At 35.4% G+C, this 12,426-nt stretch overlaps 1 protein-coding gene and 1 non-coding gene across 2 annotated transcripts; one reads left to right on the forward strand and one right to left on the reverse strand.

Annotated features, from left to right (window-relative positions):
* Positions 1–1,798: 1,798 nt before the first annotated feature.
* Positions 1,799–1,869, reverse strand: TRNAG-GCC (transfer RNA glycine (anticodon GCC)). The gene has a single exon. It is a non-coding gene; the product is annotated as a tRNA-Gly (tRNA).
* A 7,016-nt stretch (positions 1,870–8,885) lies between these two features.
* On the forward strand, positions 8,886–12,410 carry LOC147534254 (putative pectinesterase/pectinesterase inhibitor 34). Its single transcript, XM_086646454.1, has 3 exons — positions 8,886–10,045; positions 10,189–10,325; positions 11,176–12,410. The coding sequence occupies exons 1-3, from the start codon at positions 9,198–9,200 to the stop codon at positions 11,871–11,873; spliced, it is 1,683 nt and encodes a 560-aa protein (XP_086502580.1). The 5' UTR covers positions 8,886–9,197; the 3' UTR covers positions 11,874–12,410.
* Positions 12,411–12,426: the final 16 nt, after the last annotated feature.

Raw genomic sequence — 12,426 nt, forward strand, 5'->3', positions numbered from 1 at the left:
CCAAGCAATGTGGGATTCCTATATCCCCTACCTCTACTGACGACTGGTCCTCTGCCACCTCCATAGTCGACACCATATAATATCCCAAGCTTTAACACTTACAAATGTTATTCTTTCTTTTCACACCTATGGGCAAGGGTTTTTTAGTGCCCAACACTTACAGATGTTATCCTTTCTTTTCACACCCATGCGCAAGGGTTTTTTTCGTTGCCAAGGTCCTGACTCATCTTAAAAGCTTCGACACTTACTATGCTTCACTATCATCTACGCTCTCCGTAGTGATGTAGGACTGCCACATGTACAGATCAAAGTTAGAGCATGATCAATCTGCATTGGCTTATTAACAGATTACTGAGACTACAACTTTGTTTACACTTCAAAGAAATGTTGTTGCCTGCGACAAGATGTAAATTTTTGTCGAATTCAAATATGAAAAAAGTGTTTCTGGCTTGTCTAATTGGCTGAAGGTAGGCTAGTTTTAAGTTAGGCCAGCGCTTTGGGGAAAGCTAAAAAGTTTCCGGGGTTTGAAATTTTAAAGGGAATATGCAAAATTTTGAAAAGTTTCCGGGGCAACATATTTTATGGGGAATATGGTTCAAAATAAAAAACTCTCCACCTCACCTCACCTCCCTCCACCTCCCTCCACCTCACCTCTATCTCTCTCTCCACCTCATCTTCTCTCTCTCCACCTCATCTTCTCTCTCTCCACCTCATCTTCTCTCTCCCTACCATTCTCTCTCTCTTCTCCGATTAGGTCGCCGACCGGAAAATTTTCCGGCCGGCGACCATGAAAAAAAAAATTTACTCTTCTCTCTCTCTCTAGAAACTCCGGCGAAGGGGTTTCCCTTCGCCGGAGTTCCGGTCTGTTGAAGAACAGACCAGATCTGTTCTTGAACAGACCGGAACTCTGGCGAAGGGAAACCCTTTAGCCGGAGTTTCTAGAGAGAGAGAGAGAGTGAGTAAAATGTTTTTTTTTTTTTCATGGTCGCCGAATTTTCCGGTCGGCGACCTAATCGGAGAAGAGAGAGAGAGAATGGTAGGGAGAGAGAAGATGAGGTGGAGAGAGAAGATGAGGTGGAGAGAGAGAGAGAGGTGAGGTGGGTATTTTTTATTTTTCCCTTTAACAACTTACAAAATAAAATTGTCAAACAAAATTGACCAAGTCTTCACACCCCGAAAACTATTTTGCTTTCCCCAAAGCGCTGGCCTTAAGGTAAACATTAGGAAGCTGACTTGTTTGAAGTAATTTTGGATGACCATTATGTCAATACGAACACATTTCATAATCAGATTTAAACAAGTCAAACTTTTTATTACTATCATCAAAGACATTGGGTCTCAAAGACCATATAAAGACCCTTAAAGTCGTTACGGGCATGAAAGCCTACTCTTGGCTTTACTATATTCATACTCTTTAACACAAGTCAATAAATGATGGATTTGACATCTATCGTGAATCAAACTGGTGACTTCTGAATTTTTGGCGTAGATGTATAACCAACTGAACAAGCAGTTATTGACAACATTCATTTAATAAAGTGAGTAAATCATGTGTTGAATTGATATAATATATATTTGACATATGATCTAACTGTATTATATTCGAAAATAAATGTAATACTATGAATTTCACGAAACCTATATCATTAGAAGTTTCTCTTGATAAAGGCTTTGCTAAGCAATGCTCCATATATAATATGGATTTGAAAACAAGTAAACTTGAAATCAATTGAAACCCTAACTAGAAAAGCTTGCTTGATGATAACACTAAAAATGGAAAAACATACGAAAAAAACAATGCACCAGCCGGGAATCGAACCCGGGTCTGTACCGTGGCAGGGTACTATTCTACCACTAGACCACTGGTGCTTGATAAATTATTCCAATGTAAGTCAAATATAAGCTTATTTAATGATATATGGCATACTAGTGGGAAAGATATCTTTTCCTATTGGGAAATGGACTACGATCTACGTTAGTCGTTACAAGGCATTGATACATCATGAAGATGTGATGAGCACGATAACTGTCTAATTTATTTTAAATCATTAATGAAAGAGGCCTAAAACTGACAACAAGAAAGAGGTCTGAAGCCCGACAAATTTATTACATTATTTACTATATTTATTGCTAAATTACATGAGATAAATTTTGATGACAAACGCTTCCGCCGAGATTCGACCCCACGACCTCATAGTGGGAAAGATATTTAAACCCCTAACGGTTTCTCGCCCATTTCCATTCCTACTTGGACGAGTTTGGGCAATTCGTTTCAACAAACAAGATGACATTGAAATTTGAAAACCAATATGGTGTCCTCTGTTGATAACTGGGATAGATTGTCCCGACCCCTTTAGTAACGAAACAAAACGGAAAAGAGGATCTTATCTCGAACATACCCCGTTGACATCCCTGAAATAAGTCATTAAAGTTGGTTCTATAAGTATGGCTCCATCTTACGGCTAGCTAGAGTAGCTCTTATTTAGCCATCGAGATCAACAAAAGGTAGTACAAGAATATTCACTAGTAAGGGTCCTATCTCGCACCTGCCCCGTTGACATCCCTGAAATAAGTCATTAAAGTTGGTTCTATAAGTACGGCTCCATCTTGCGGCTAGCTAGAGTAGCTCTTATTTAACCATCAGGATCAACAAAAGGTAGTACCAGAATATTCACCTAGTCGGTTGTGCTTGATATTGGGCCACGACTCGCTCCTAGTTAGCAAAATCCTCTATAGGAGGTCTTACGACTCACTAAAAATTCCAAAAGCCAATATTATTTTAGGACTCAAATCTTCTCATCACTAAAATTTTGTGCCTTTTGTGTTTGTTGTTCTCAGTTCTCACCTTAGAAAGTTAGAATGTACCACCTCAATCTTGTGGAGACAAAAAAGTTTGTAAATTTTGTAATTTTCCTTTACTTTGTATAAGAAATTTGTTGAGAAGTTCTAACTTTGGCTCCTTTTGGAGGTCTATTTATTTGGTGAGGGGCTGAGGGCTGTCAATATATTTCATTTTAAGACTTTCAATGGTTCAAGAATAAAAATAAAAGGGCAAAGTAAAGTATACTTATTTTATTTGATATTTTCATTTTTTTTGAAAATTGACTACAATAATCATTACAATGATATTGATATATCAAAGGTGTGATAAAAACGATAACCGTCAAATATAAACTCTTACAATAACGAACCTCAAGTCCAACTAAATTATGACCTAAAGCCCTCTTTTGTCTGGGATTCGAACTTGAAACCTCTAATATTTTGGAATTTATGTCAACATTATCGGCCACCTGAGCAACAAAATATTGACACATTTTCCTTCAGTTTCAACCAACAAGATAACAATGAATCCAACTATTTCAAGAAAATAATAATTCAAGGAAGGCATTTACTTCCATTTCTCGATCATAAATAAGAAAACCTCACTATTAGCATTTTAATATAACAAAATAATCATTCACACACATTATCTTAATTGGTTAATTGCGTGATCTGAGAGAGTAACTAATTTTTGTCACTGGGGATAAATTTGGTACATCTGGTAAACGTTATTGTACTAGTGGTGGTAAATTTCCTTGTGGTGGTGGCGGTGGTGGTGGTGCAGTCGTGGTTGGTGGTGATGGTGGAGGAGTAGCTTGATTAACATGGACTGAATCAAAAGGATTTTCATTTTCCCAATTACCAGGAGGATCATAGTTACAAATTATATAGACACCCCCATTTGAACATTTTTGACGTGCACATCCAACTTTAGTACTTGCCCTCCAAGCTATTTGTTTATAATGACCACAATCTCTGTTATTTATACATCTATTTGTTGTTCGATCGTAAAAATTAGTTTCCGCTGCCCATTTTCGTACTGCATCTGCTGCTGTATGTTTTTCATAAACGGAACCCCAATAAATGTTTTCACCGAATGGCGGTTGATCAGCCGAATGAACCATTCTGCAGTCATTTATCCTTTTCCATGCGAATCTTCGTGCGTATCTCGTTAGTTGTTTGTCCCACATAAGTGGTGGTTCGCCTAATTGTTTTCGAACTTTGTTGTGTTCTGTCAGAAATCCTCTTCTATCAAGGGCACCAAATTTCACAGTGAAATTTGAATGTTTTCTTATTTGTCTAGGGCTTGTTTGGGCTGATTTGTTATGTTTGTGATGAGATGATTCGACAAAGGATGATAAGGCGAAGAATGAAAGAAGAAAGAAAGTTGTTGTTATTAGGGTTAGATAGTTGTTTGATGCCATTTTATTGTGTTTTGTTGTTTTTGAAAATTTGTAGTTGCTCTGATAGAAGGGCAGAGCAACTGCAAAAGAGGGAGGAGGAGAAAGAAAGATTAAGAAAAGAAAAAATGAGAAAGAAAATGAAGGTTGATGTTTAGTGGATGAGAGAAGGTTGAGGAGCATGGGCGTTAGATGGTTTCACAATAACCTAATTTTTAGCTAAGCCTATATTTTCTATTTTGTAATCGAAAACTGATACGTTTTTTTTGTGATTTCTAATATGTGTGTGTTGTTAATTGATGAACTTATTTGCTTATAAAGTGGTGTTTGTTTCCTTGCACAGTTGCACGTCATGAATTTGACACGTCTGAATCAGAATGGTCTAACTCAAATAGACTAATGAGTCAAACACTCTACAAATCTCATTCGAGTCAATCAGATGCCAAATCAGATTTCAGATCTGACTTAAGATACCCAAAACAAATAACACAAGAAGTCAAGGAGCATGTGATAAAATCAGTTACTGTCATATCTTCAATCTCTTGAGAAAATGAAACATAACCATGCTTTCCCATTTATTTGATATCCAACATCAAAAATCAATATTTGTCCACCTCCTTTTTTTTTGAGGCAGGTGGAATTAGTTGATAAGACTATCATTATCGGCAAACAACTTTTTGACAATTTTAACGTTCTTGTGTGGCCAATATTATCTTTCGTTACTTTCCAAAACAAAACTTAACTTTTGTTGAGACGTATCGCGCATATAATATCTTCTGGTATGTAGCAAACAAGAGTGTGTTTCCAATAAAAAGAAAGCAACTAAGTGGGCATACAACCATCTCACGTTAGGGTTGTGGATTCAGATTGCTTGGTTATTTCACATTAGTACGTACAAACAAATTAAACCACATAATTTTTCCATTTCTAAAACTGTTTATAAATGTGACACTACTTTTTTAATCAGAAAACAAAAATAGATTGAGTCGAGCAGTGTTAACTTGATATGTATTTGGTTCACACAAACTATTAGATCGTTTATTTTTATTTTGAAACTGGAGACAAATTGTAAACATAAAATGTGTAGCTTTGTAAATATTTGGTTAACAAGTAAATTGTTTGTTAGTTCAACAAAAAAAAAAAAAAAAAAAAAGTAAATTGTTTGTTTAAATTTTTGAACTTTATGATGGAGCCAATGTCATTTAGAAACGAAGAAGAATGTATTGAGTTGGTCAAAGTCAATTTTATAAGTTGGGAGAATAATTGGAACTCTTCTACTATTTTGTCATGGATATTATAACCACAAACAACCCCTAGTGAGTGAACCCTACACCCATTTAATGTTGTCTATTTGGGTTTCCCTTCCCACCCTTCACCCACATCTGATTCCATGTCTGCATTGTCAAGAAAATCTCTAAATCTACCCAACATAAGAACCCACCTCTAATCTCATTTCATTCTTATCTAAGACTTCCCAATAATGAAAAGGGTCTATTAGGTTTAGGTTTATATCTTAAAAGATAACTAATCACAATAGAAAGAATCATTTATTTTAGTGGGAGATTGGTTGAGGGACAACTATATATAGGGCACTCTCGTTCATAAGTGCCTTTTGTGATGACCACAAAATTAAATCATACTTGAGCAATGAAAATGACAATTGAAACACGATCACTTATATATCATCCTATAAAGTATTAGACAATGCTATATGTTTTTTTTGCAGAAAAGGTGAAAAGTTTAGAAACTTGATTAACAATATATGGCATGAAATCGTACAAAGTTAAACAAGTCATACAAAAAAATGTGTTTTTAGCAATGGTAAAATTCAAACCCTAGTTTCTTGAATAGAGCAACATAGATGTTACTACTCAATCTTATCATATTTAATCTCTTGTAAAACCTATTTCAACTCTACTTATCATATTCAATTTCTTGTAAAACATGTTTCAACACTGTAATCTTATCATATTTAATCTATTGTAAAACCGTCGTTGATTTTGTTCCGTATTAATTCTCAACAATTTATATTTATTGTGATGTCGACTCTATAGGTTGTTATAATATTTTTCTTTTTCTTTTTGTTGCAAAAGGTTGTTAGAATATGTGAGTGCAATCTTTTATTAACCAAGCAAGACATGTTTTAGTTACCAAGCAAGACATGTTGTATGCACATGGAATGTTTCTTGCTCTATACTTCATAAGTTGTGGGAGCTAAGCCTTTTTGGACTACTAAAGATACTATTATCCACCGTGCTTTGGCTTCTTCTAGTCTTAAAATGGGTCTTGTTCACAATCCTGCCTCTTCCCCTCCTATCGTAGTCAAGACTGTATCATGATAGACGACATTGAAGTCATATGTTATAGAGTTGTCCGATCTCAGCACCAGTATTAAAGTTTATCACCAAAGACAAATAGTTCATGGACCATGAATAGAATTGTTTTGCCCCCCTTCTTTTGAAAATGAAGTTGTTGCTAATGGTATTTATTTATTTATTTATTATTTTACTTTTTTAGGTTTGAAACATATGATTTCAAGGTTAATATCGCTTTGGTCTCAACTCTCAAGTTGTGACCAACTGAAAAACTTGGCCCCATAATTTATCAAGTGTTAGAGAGAGAGAGAGAGAGAGAGAGAGTGTGTGAGGATATGGTGGAGATGTTGTGGGTGGAGGTGTTAATGGTCGCAAGCAATGGTTGATTGTTGACACCGACCTTTCTAGCAATATATTACGGTAAATAAGAAAGAGAACCAATAGAAAGATTAAAAAACAAAAAACAGTTAGATTTGACCAAGAAAATGGAATATTGGGCCAAATTGTAATGCTAGACAAATACCAACTCAAGTTTTCAAGTTAATCACAAATTAGGACCCAATTTGGAATCAACCCAAAAACAAAAAAAAAAAAAAAATCAATTTTATTATATACTAAATCCAGCACAACTTGTCCAGTGAGTTCAATTAATGTTTACTAAACCTAAAGCTAGTTCTAGCAATGCCTTATAATTATATAAGTTAAGGCAGAAAAAGGACATTTTAACATATAATAAGTATACATTGATCTCATGAGAATGACATCAATTTACCAAGGTGTTTGTTTGGTATTTAATGTAAGCTATAACTTGACCGAGTCAAAATTAATAATGTTATTTTTCTTTGTTTCGAGATTTCTGATACATCTAATTATGTTGAAATGACTTACTCAGTCCCAGACTAGGTAACCTAGTTGTGGTCCTTTTCAATAAGACTTGGAACATGTTTGTAAATTACCATTGTTTGAAATAACTATTGTTTTTCAAATCGAAATAAGACAGATTAAGATGAGTTAAATTGAGTTATAGAAAATGTGGGCTACAATACAAGGTGAACGGCCCAGTTCCATCGCATATTTCTCTTAGTCGGGCGTAATCTGACCGTTCATCTCAAAATTTCCATATAATCTCCTCCAAGATATTTTGGCCGACCTATCAGTATTGTTTGTGATTAGTGTAACATCCTCTAGATAAAAATAATAAATCAGATCCCTTTGTGGAGCATTGGTCCCATTTAAAAAAAAAGTAAAAACAGCTTTCTTGCTCTTATAATTAGGTATTGGATTTTTCTTATTATTAGCTTCTCTTTAGAGAATCTTCTCTTACACCATTGTTTTCACTTATTTAACTATATATTTTTGTATATGTCAAATGTGGATTACTTTCTTGTCTAATGTGTAGCACAAATATACTATAGCATCTCAGTGATATCCTTTTAAACCAACAAATGTATAATGTAGAAACTAACAAAAATGCACATCATATCAAACCCGAAATCTCAAAATCAATATAATCACAAAGTTATTTTGATTATAATGATGGATTATATTGCAGTTCATCTGAGAAAACATTGTAAATTTTATATCTAATTTCAACTATATATGGTTCAAAATTATTGACGTCATCGGTAAAGATTTTGTTTTTTTCATAGGCTTTGTTTAAAAGGACCTATTGACTTTTGGGGTTGTTGTCCAACATATGTTTACCCTTTTCAAAACCTTGTCAAGTGGTAAGATCCATATTTGTGGTTTACCATATAGCCTCTGTGTATGTTGCAAAAAAATAAATAAATTAGAGATGGTTTTACATTTGTTTTTTTAGTTGTAGTGAATAACAACAATTGATGTGTCATTTACTATGGAAGTGAAATTCGACTTCTATTAAATAGTATTTATAAGAATGGCTTTCTGTTTTTAGAAACTGACTACGAAAGTCTTTTCAAAAAAACTGACTACGAAAGTCATTACAATGACACGAGAACGCTTTTCATGCCTCTAAGATGACTTTAAAGGTTTTTATATAAACTTTAGGACCAAAGACATTTTTTATAACAATAGTTGTCAAAGGTTTATTCAATTCATATACTTATTCATGATGTATGAATACCGTATTAAAAAAAAAAGAAACTTACGGACTAATGAATTATTTTTTCTTTGAATATCCTGTTAATGAATTTAGAATTGGGCTAAGGTACCAAGATTTGAATTAATCACAGCCACACACCCAATAATAATCCAATGCTCATCCAACAATTAATCATATGCTTTTGGACCAAGACTTAGTCTGATGATACTGTTGCTTATTTGTCAATATCTCATTTCCTTTTACTACATCTTCCTCTAAATAGTTAGAGATCCTCATTACTCTCTCTCTCTCTCTCTCTCTCTCTTGTTTCTCTCTCTTGAGACCAAAAGTAGAAGACAGCTAACACTATACATGAGAGAGATACGTCTCTCAATATATATAGAGAGACATGGACTTCACACCAGCTTCATCAATCTCATTCTCTCTCCTCCTCCTCCTCCTTCCAATATAAAAACCCATACTCCCATTTCTCTCACTACAAGCTCTTAAACTTCTTTTTATTCTCTCTCTCTCTCTACATTTCTCATTGGCTCAAGCCGTGATTCTGATACCAATTTGATCATCGTATTGATTAAAGAAATGGGCAGGGAAAAATCCATTCTTATCATCACCATTTTCTCTCTCATCTCTCTTTCTCTTTCATCATCTTCTTCTTCTTCACTAATTCGTAGAAAACTAACAACCCAAGATATCTCTAACTCGTGCAGTAAGACTCGGTACCCGAGTCTCTGTGTCAAATCGTTACTCGATCACCCTGACTCAGCTAACCTCATGAATCGGTTAGGACTCGTTAGAGTTTCCTTCAACGTCACTCTCCGACGTGTCGGGAAAGCACTTGACGGTGCATCTAATATATCCGACGTGTCAATGGATAAACGTGTACGGTCAGCATACGACGATTGCCTCGAGCTACTCAATGATTCAATGTATCAGCTCGTACGTTCTTTAAGTTCTATCGGATCTAAAAACAAACAGACCTTAATTTCGAATGATGATGTGATGACGTGGCTAAGTGCAGCGTTAACAAATCACGACACGTGTACGGATGGATTTGAAGGTGTCACTGGTTACGTCAAAGATCGTATGGACGAACAACTCAAAGATTTATCACAGTTGGTGAGTAATTGTTTGGCTTTATTTAAGTCTGTTAAAGGAGCAGGTTCATCAAATGGGGATTTCTCTGGTATTCCGATTCAAAACCGCCGGAGGAAATTACTAGGAAATGGTTTTCAGGGAAGTGATAGTGGTTTCCCGTCATGGGTTAAAAATCGAGAGAGAAAACTGCTGGAAATGTCGGTATCGGACTTACAACCAAGTATAGTGGTGTCTAAAGATGGTAATGGAACGTATAGAACAATTGCTGAGGCGATTAAAGCAGCTCCTCAAAATAGTGATAGACGAACTATTATTTATGTCAAAGCGGGAAGGTAAAATTATTATTATTTTGACCTAAGTTCCTACTGTTGTTCATAATGCTATACATGGAAAATTGGTAAGCTATTATTACTCGAAATATACAGTATTTACAAAGATTAATAGCACTCCAATTTCTAAGAGGAGAATAATGCAGGTATGAAGAGGATAATTTGAAGGTAGGAATAAAGAAGACAAATTTGATGTTTATTGGGGATGGTAAAAGTGTAACTATTATTTCCGGTGGGAAAAGTGTTGCCGACAACCTCACAACATTTCACACCGCTGCTTTTGGTAACACTTTTCTCCTTTCTTTGACTTATCTCTGTTTTAGTGGATCAAAGATTTCTTAAGTTTAAGAAGGTCCTGTAAGAATAGCCATTGGATTGACAATGGCATGATAAACTATTTATCTTCCACCACTGGAATAGTCAGTCATATCTAACATGTGAACTAACAAAAAGAAAACAAAGAGCCAATTTAGATTTGAGGGTTAATTCTAATTGACCCCCAATTTGAGACCAAATGAAAAATTTAACCCCTATATTATTTTGGAAAGTCCCGTTTCATGTGCTTTCAACTACCACAACCTACCATCTCCACCATGTCTATATTTTTCTCTCTCGTATAATAAGGGTAAGTTCAATTGAAGCTTACATTGAAATTTCAATTAAAGAGCGGTTAATTGAAGCAAGAAACCCTTGCCAAGCTTTCGGTGAGGATTACTTGCTTCAGCTGAAGCTTCGAACCATTGAAACCCTCGCTAAAGTTAGCCAGTTAGACGACTTTTGGCTTCAATCTAAGCTTACATTGAAGTTCCTCAACTTCAAACGAAGTTTCAACTAAACCCATCCCTGCAGAAGTGAGAAAAAATGTAGATTGGGTTGGAGATGGTGATTGCAGTGGTGGAACGTAGAGGAAGAAAAGATTACAAAAAGATATTAGTTGAAGTTCGTGGATAGACGGTCGGCAAACCCTTATTTTTACATTTAGGATTCGATTGACATTAGTAACTACAAAATCATCTTGATGGGAGCTTTTATAACGAGTCCTAATATTGTTGGCCTTACCTATTTCTAGTTGATTTTACCTGTATCTTTTGTACTGTATTTGATTTCTTACTCGTATTCAAATTTGTATACAGCTGCAACTGGAAGTGGTTTTATTGTCCGTGACATAACATTCACGAATTGGGCTGGCCCAGCAAAGCATCAAGCAGTTGCCCTTCGAGTCGGTGCAGATCATGCAGTAGTTTATCGTTGCAACATAATCGGTTATCAAGATAGTTTATACGTTCACTCACAACGTCAGTTTTTCCGAGAATGTGATATTTACGGTACTGTAGATTTCATATTCGGTAATGCAGCTGTAGTGTTCCAAAATTGTGGGATTTACGCTCGTAAGCCCATGGCCCAACAAAAAAACACAATTACGGCCCAAAACAGAAAAGACCCAAATCAAAATACAGGTATATCAATCCACAACTGTAAAATCCTAGCGACTCCAGATCTCGAGGAAGCTAAGAATGTAACTCAAACATATCTTGGCCGTCCGTGGAAACTATACGCTAGAACTGTTTATCTGATGTCATATATGGGCGATCATATACATCCACTTGGATGGTTGGAATGGAGTGACACGTTTGCACTTGACACGCTGTACTATGGTGAGTATTTGAACTCAGGACCTGGTGCGCCCGTTGGTCAACGTGTCAAATGGCCTGGATATCATGTGATGACGTCATCATCGGAGGCATCAAAGTTCACGGTTGGTCAGTTTTTACTTGGATCATCTTGGTTACCATCAACTGGTGTGACTTACGTGGCAGGACTATCGGTTTAAGTTATACTATGATGTATCAAATAACCAAACCTTTCTCTTAGTAGATAGGTACATTAAGGTAATGAAAAGAAAACATGAAAGTGATTGTATCCCCCAAGCAAATGCCCTAGGTTGGTATTAAGTTGATGTAATCATGGGTTTTGTTGCTCACTTTGTTAGTCATCACTTTTACTTTCTGCCTGTGGTGAGCAAATAAATATTCAATAGGTGAAAAGAAATAGAGAGAGAAGTTTCAGACAATTCACAAATGTTGAGTCCATCGTTCAATTTGTTTCGGCAAGTTGATAAAAGAATCACAAATGTCGTTCAATTTGTTTCGGCAAGTTGATAAAAGAAGTGCGTCTTTGTATTTCTTTTCTTCTCTTTAGATGATTGGCCTAACTAATGATAATGATATTACTTGTTTATTTTCTTTCTTATGGAAATATTAATTTAGTATGGAGTTGGTTGAAGTGGTGAGGATGTTAGTCTTTAGTGGAAAGAAAGGAGAGACATTCAACTAACGGATTTAATAACAAATAATTCGGTTAACAATTATTGTGTTGTCTTTTCT

Source organism: Eschscholzia californica, unplaced genomic scaffold (assembly GCF_041429995.1).
Source record: "Eschscholzia californica isolate CP2 unplaced genomic scaffold, dmEscCali1.0.p SCAF_6, whole genome shotgun sequence".
Taxonomy (NCBI): domain Eukaryota; kingdom Viridiplantae; phylum Streptophyta; class Magnoliopsida; order Ranunculales; family Papaveraceae; genus Eschscholzia; species Eschscholzia californica.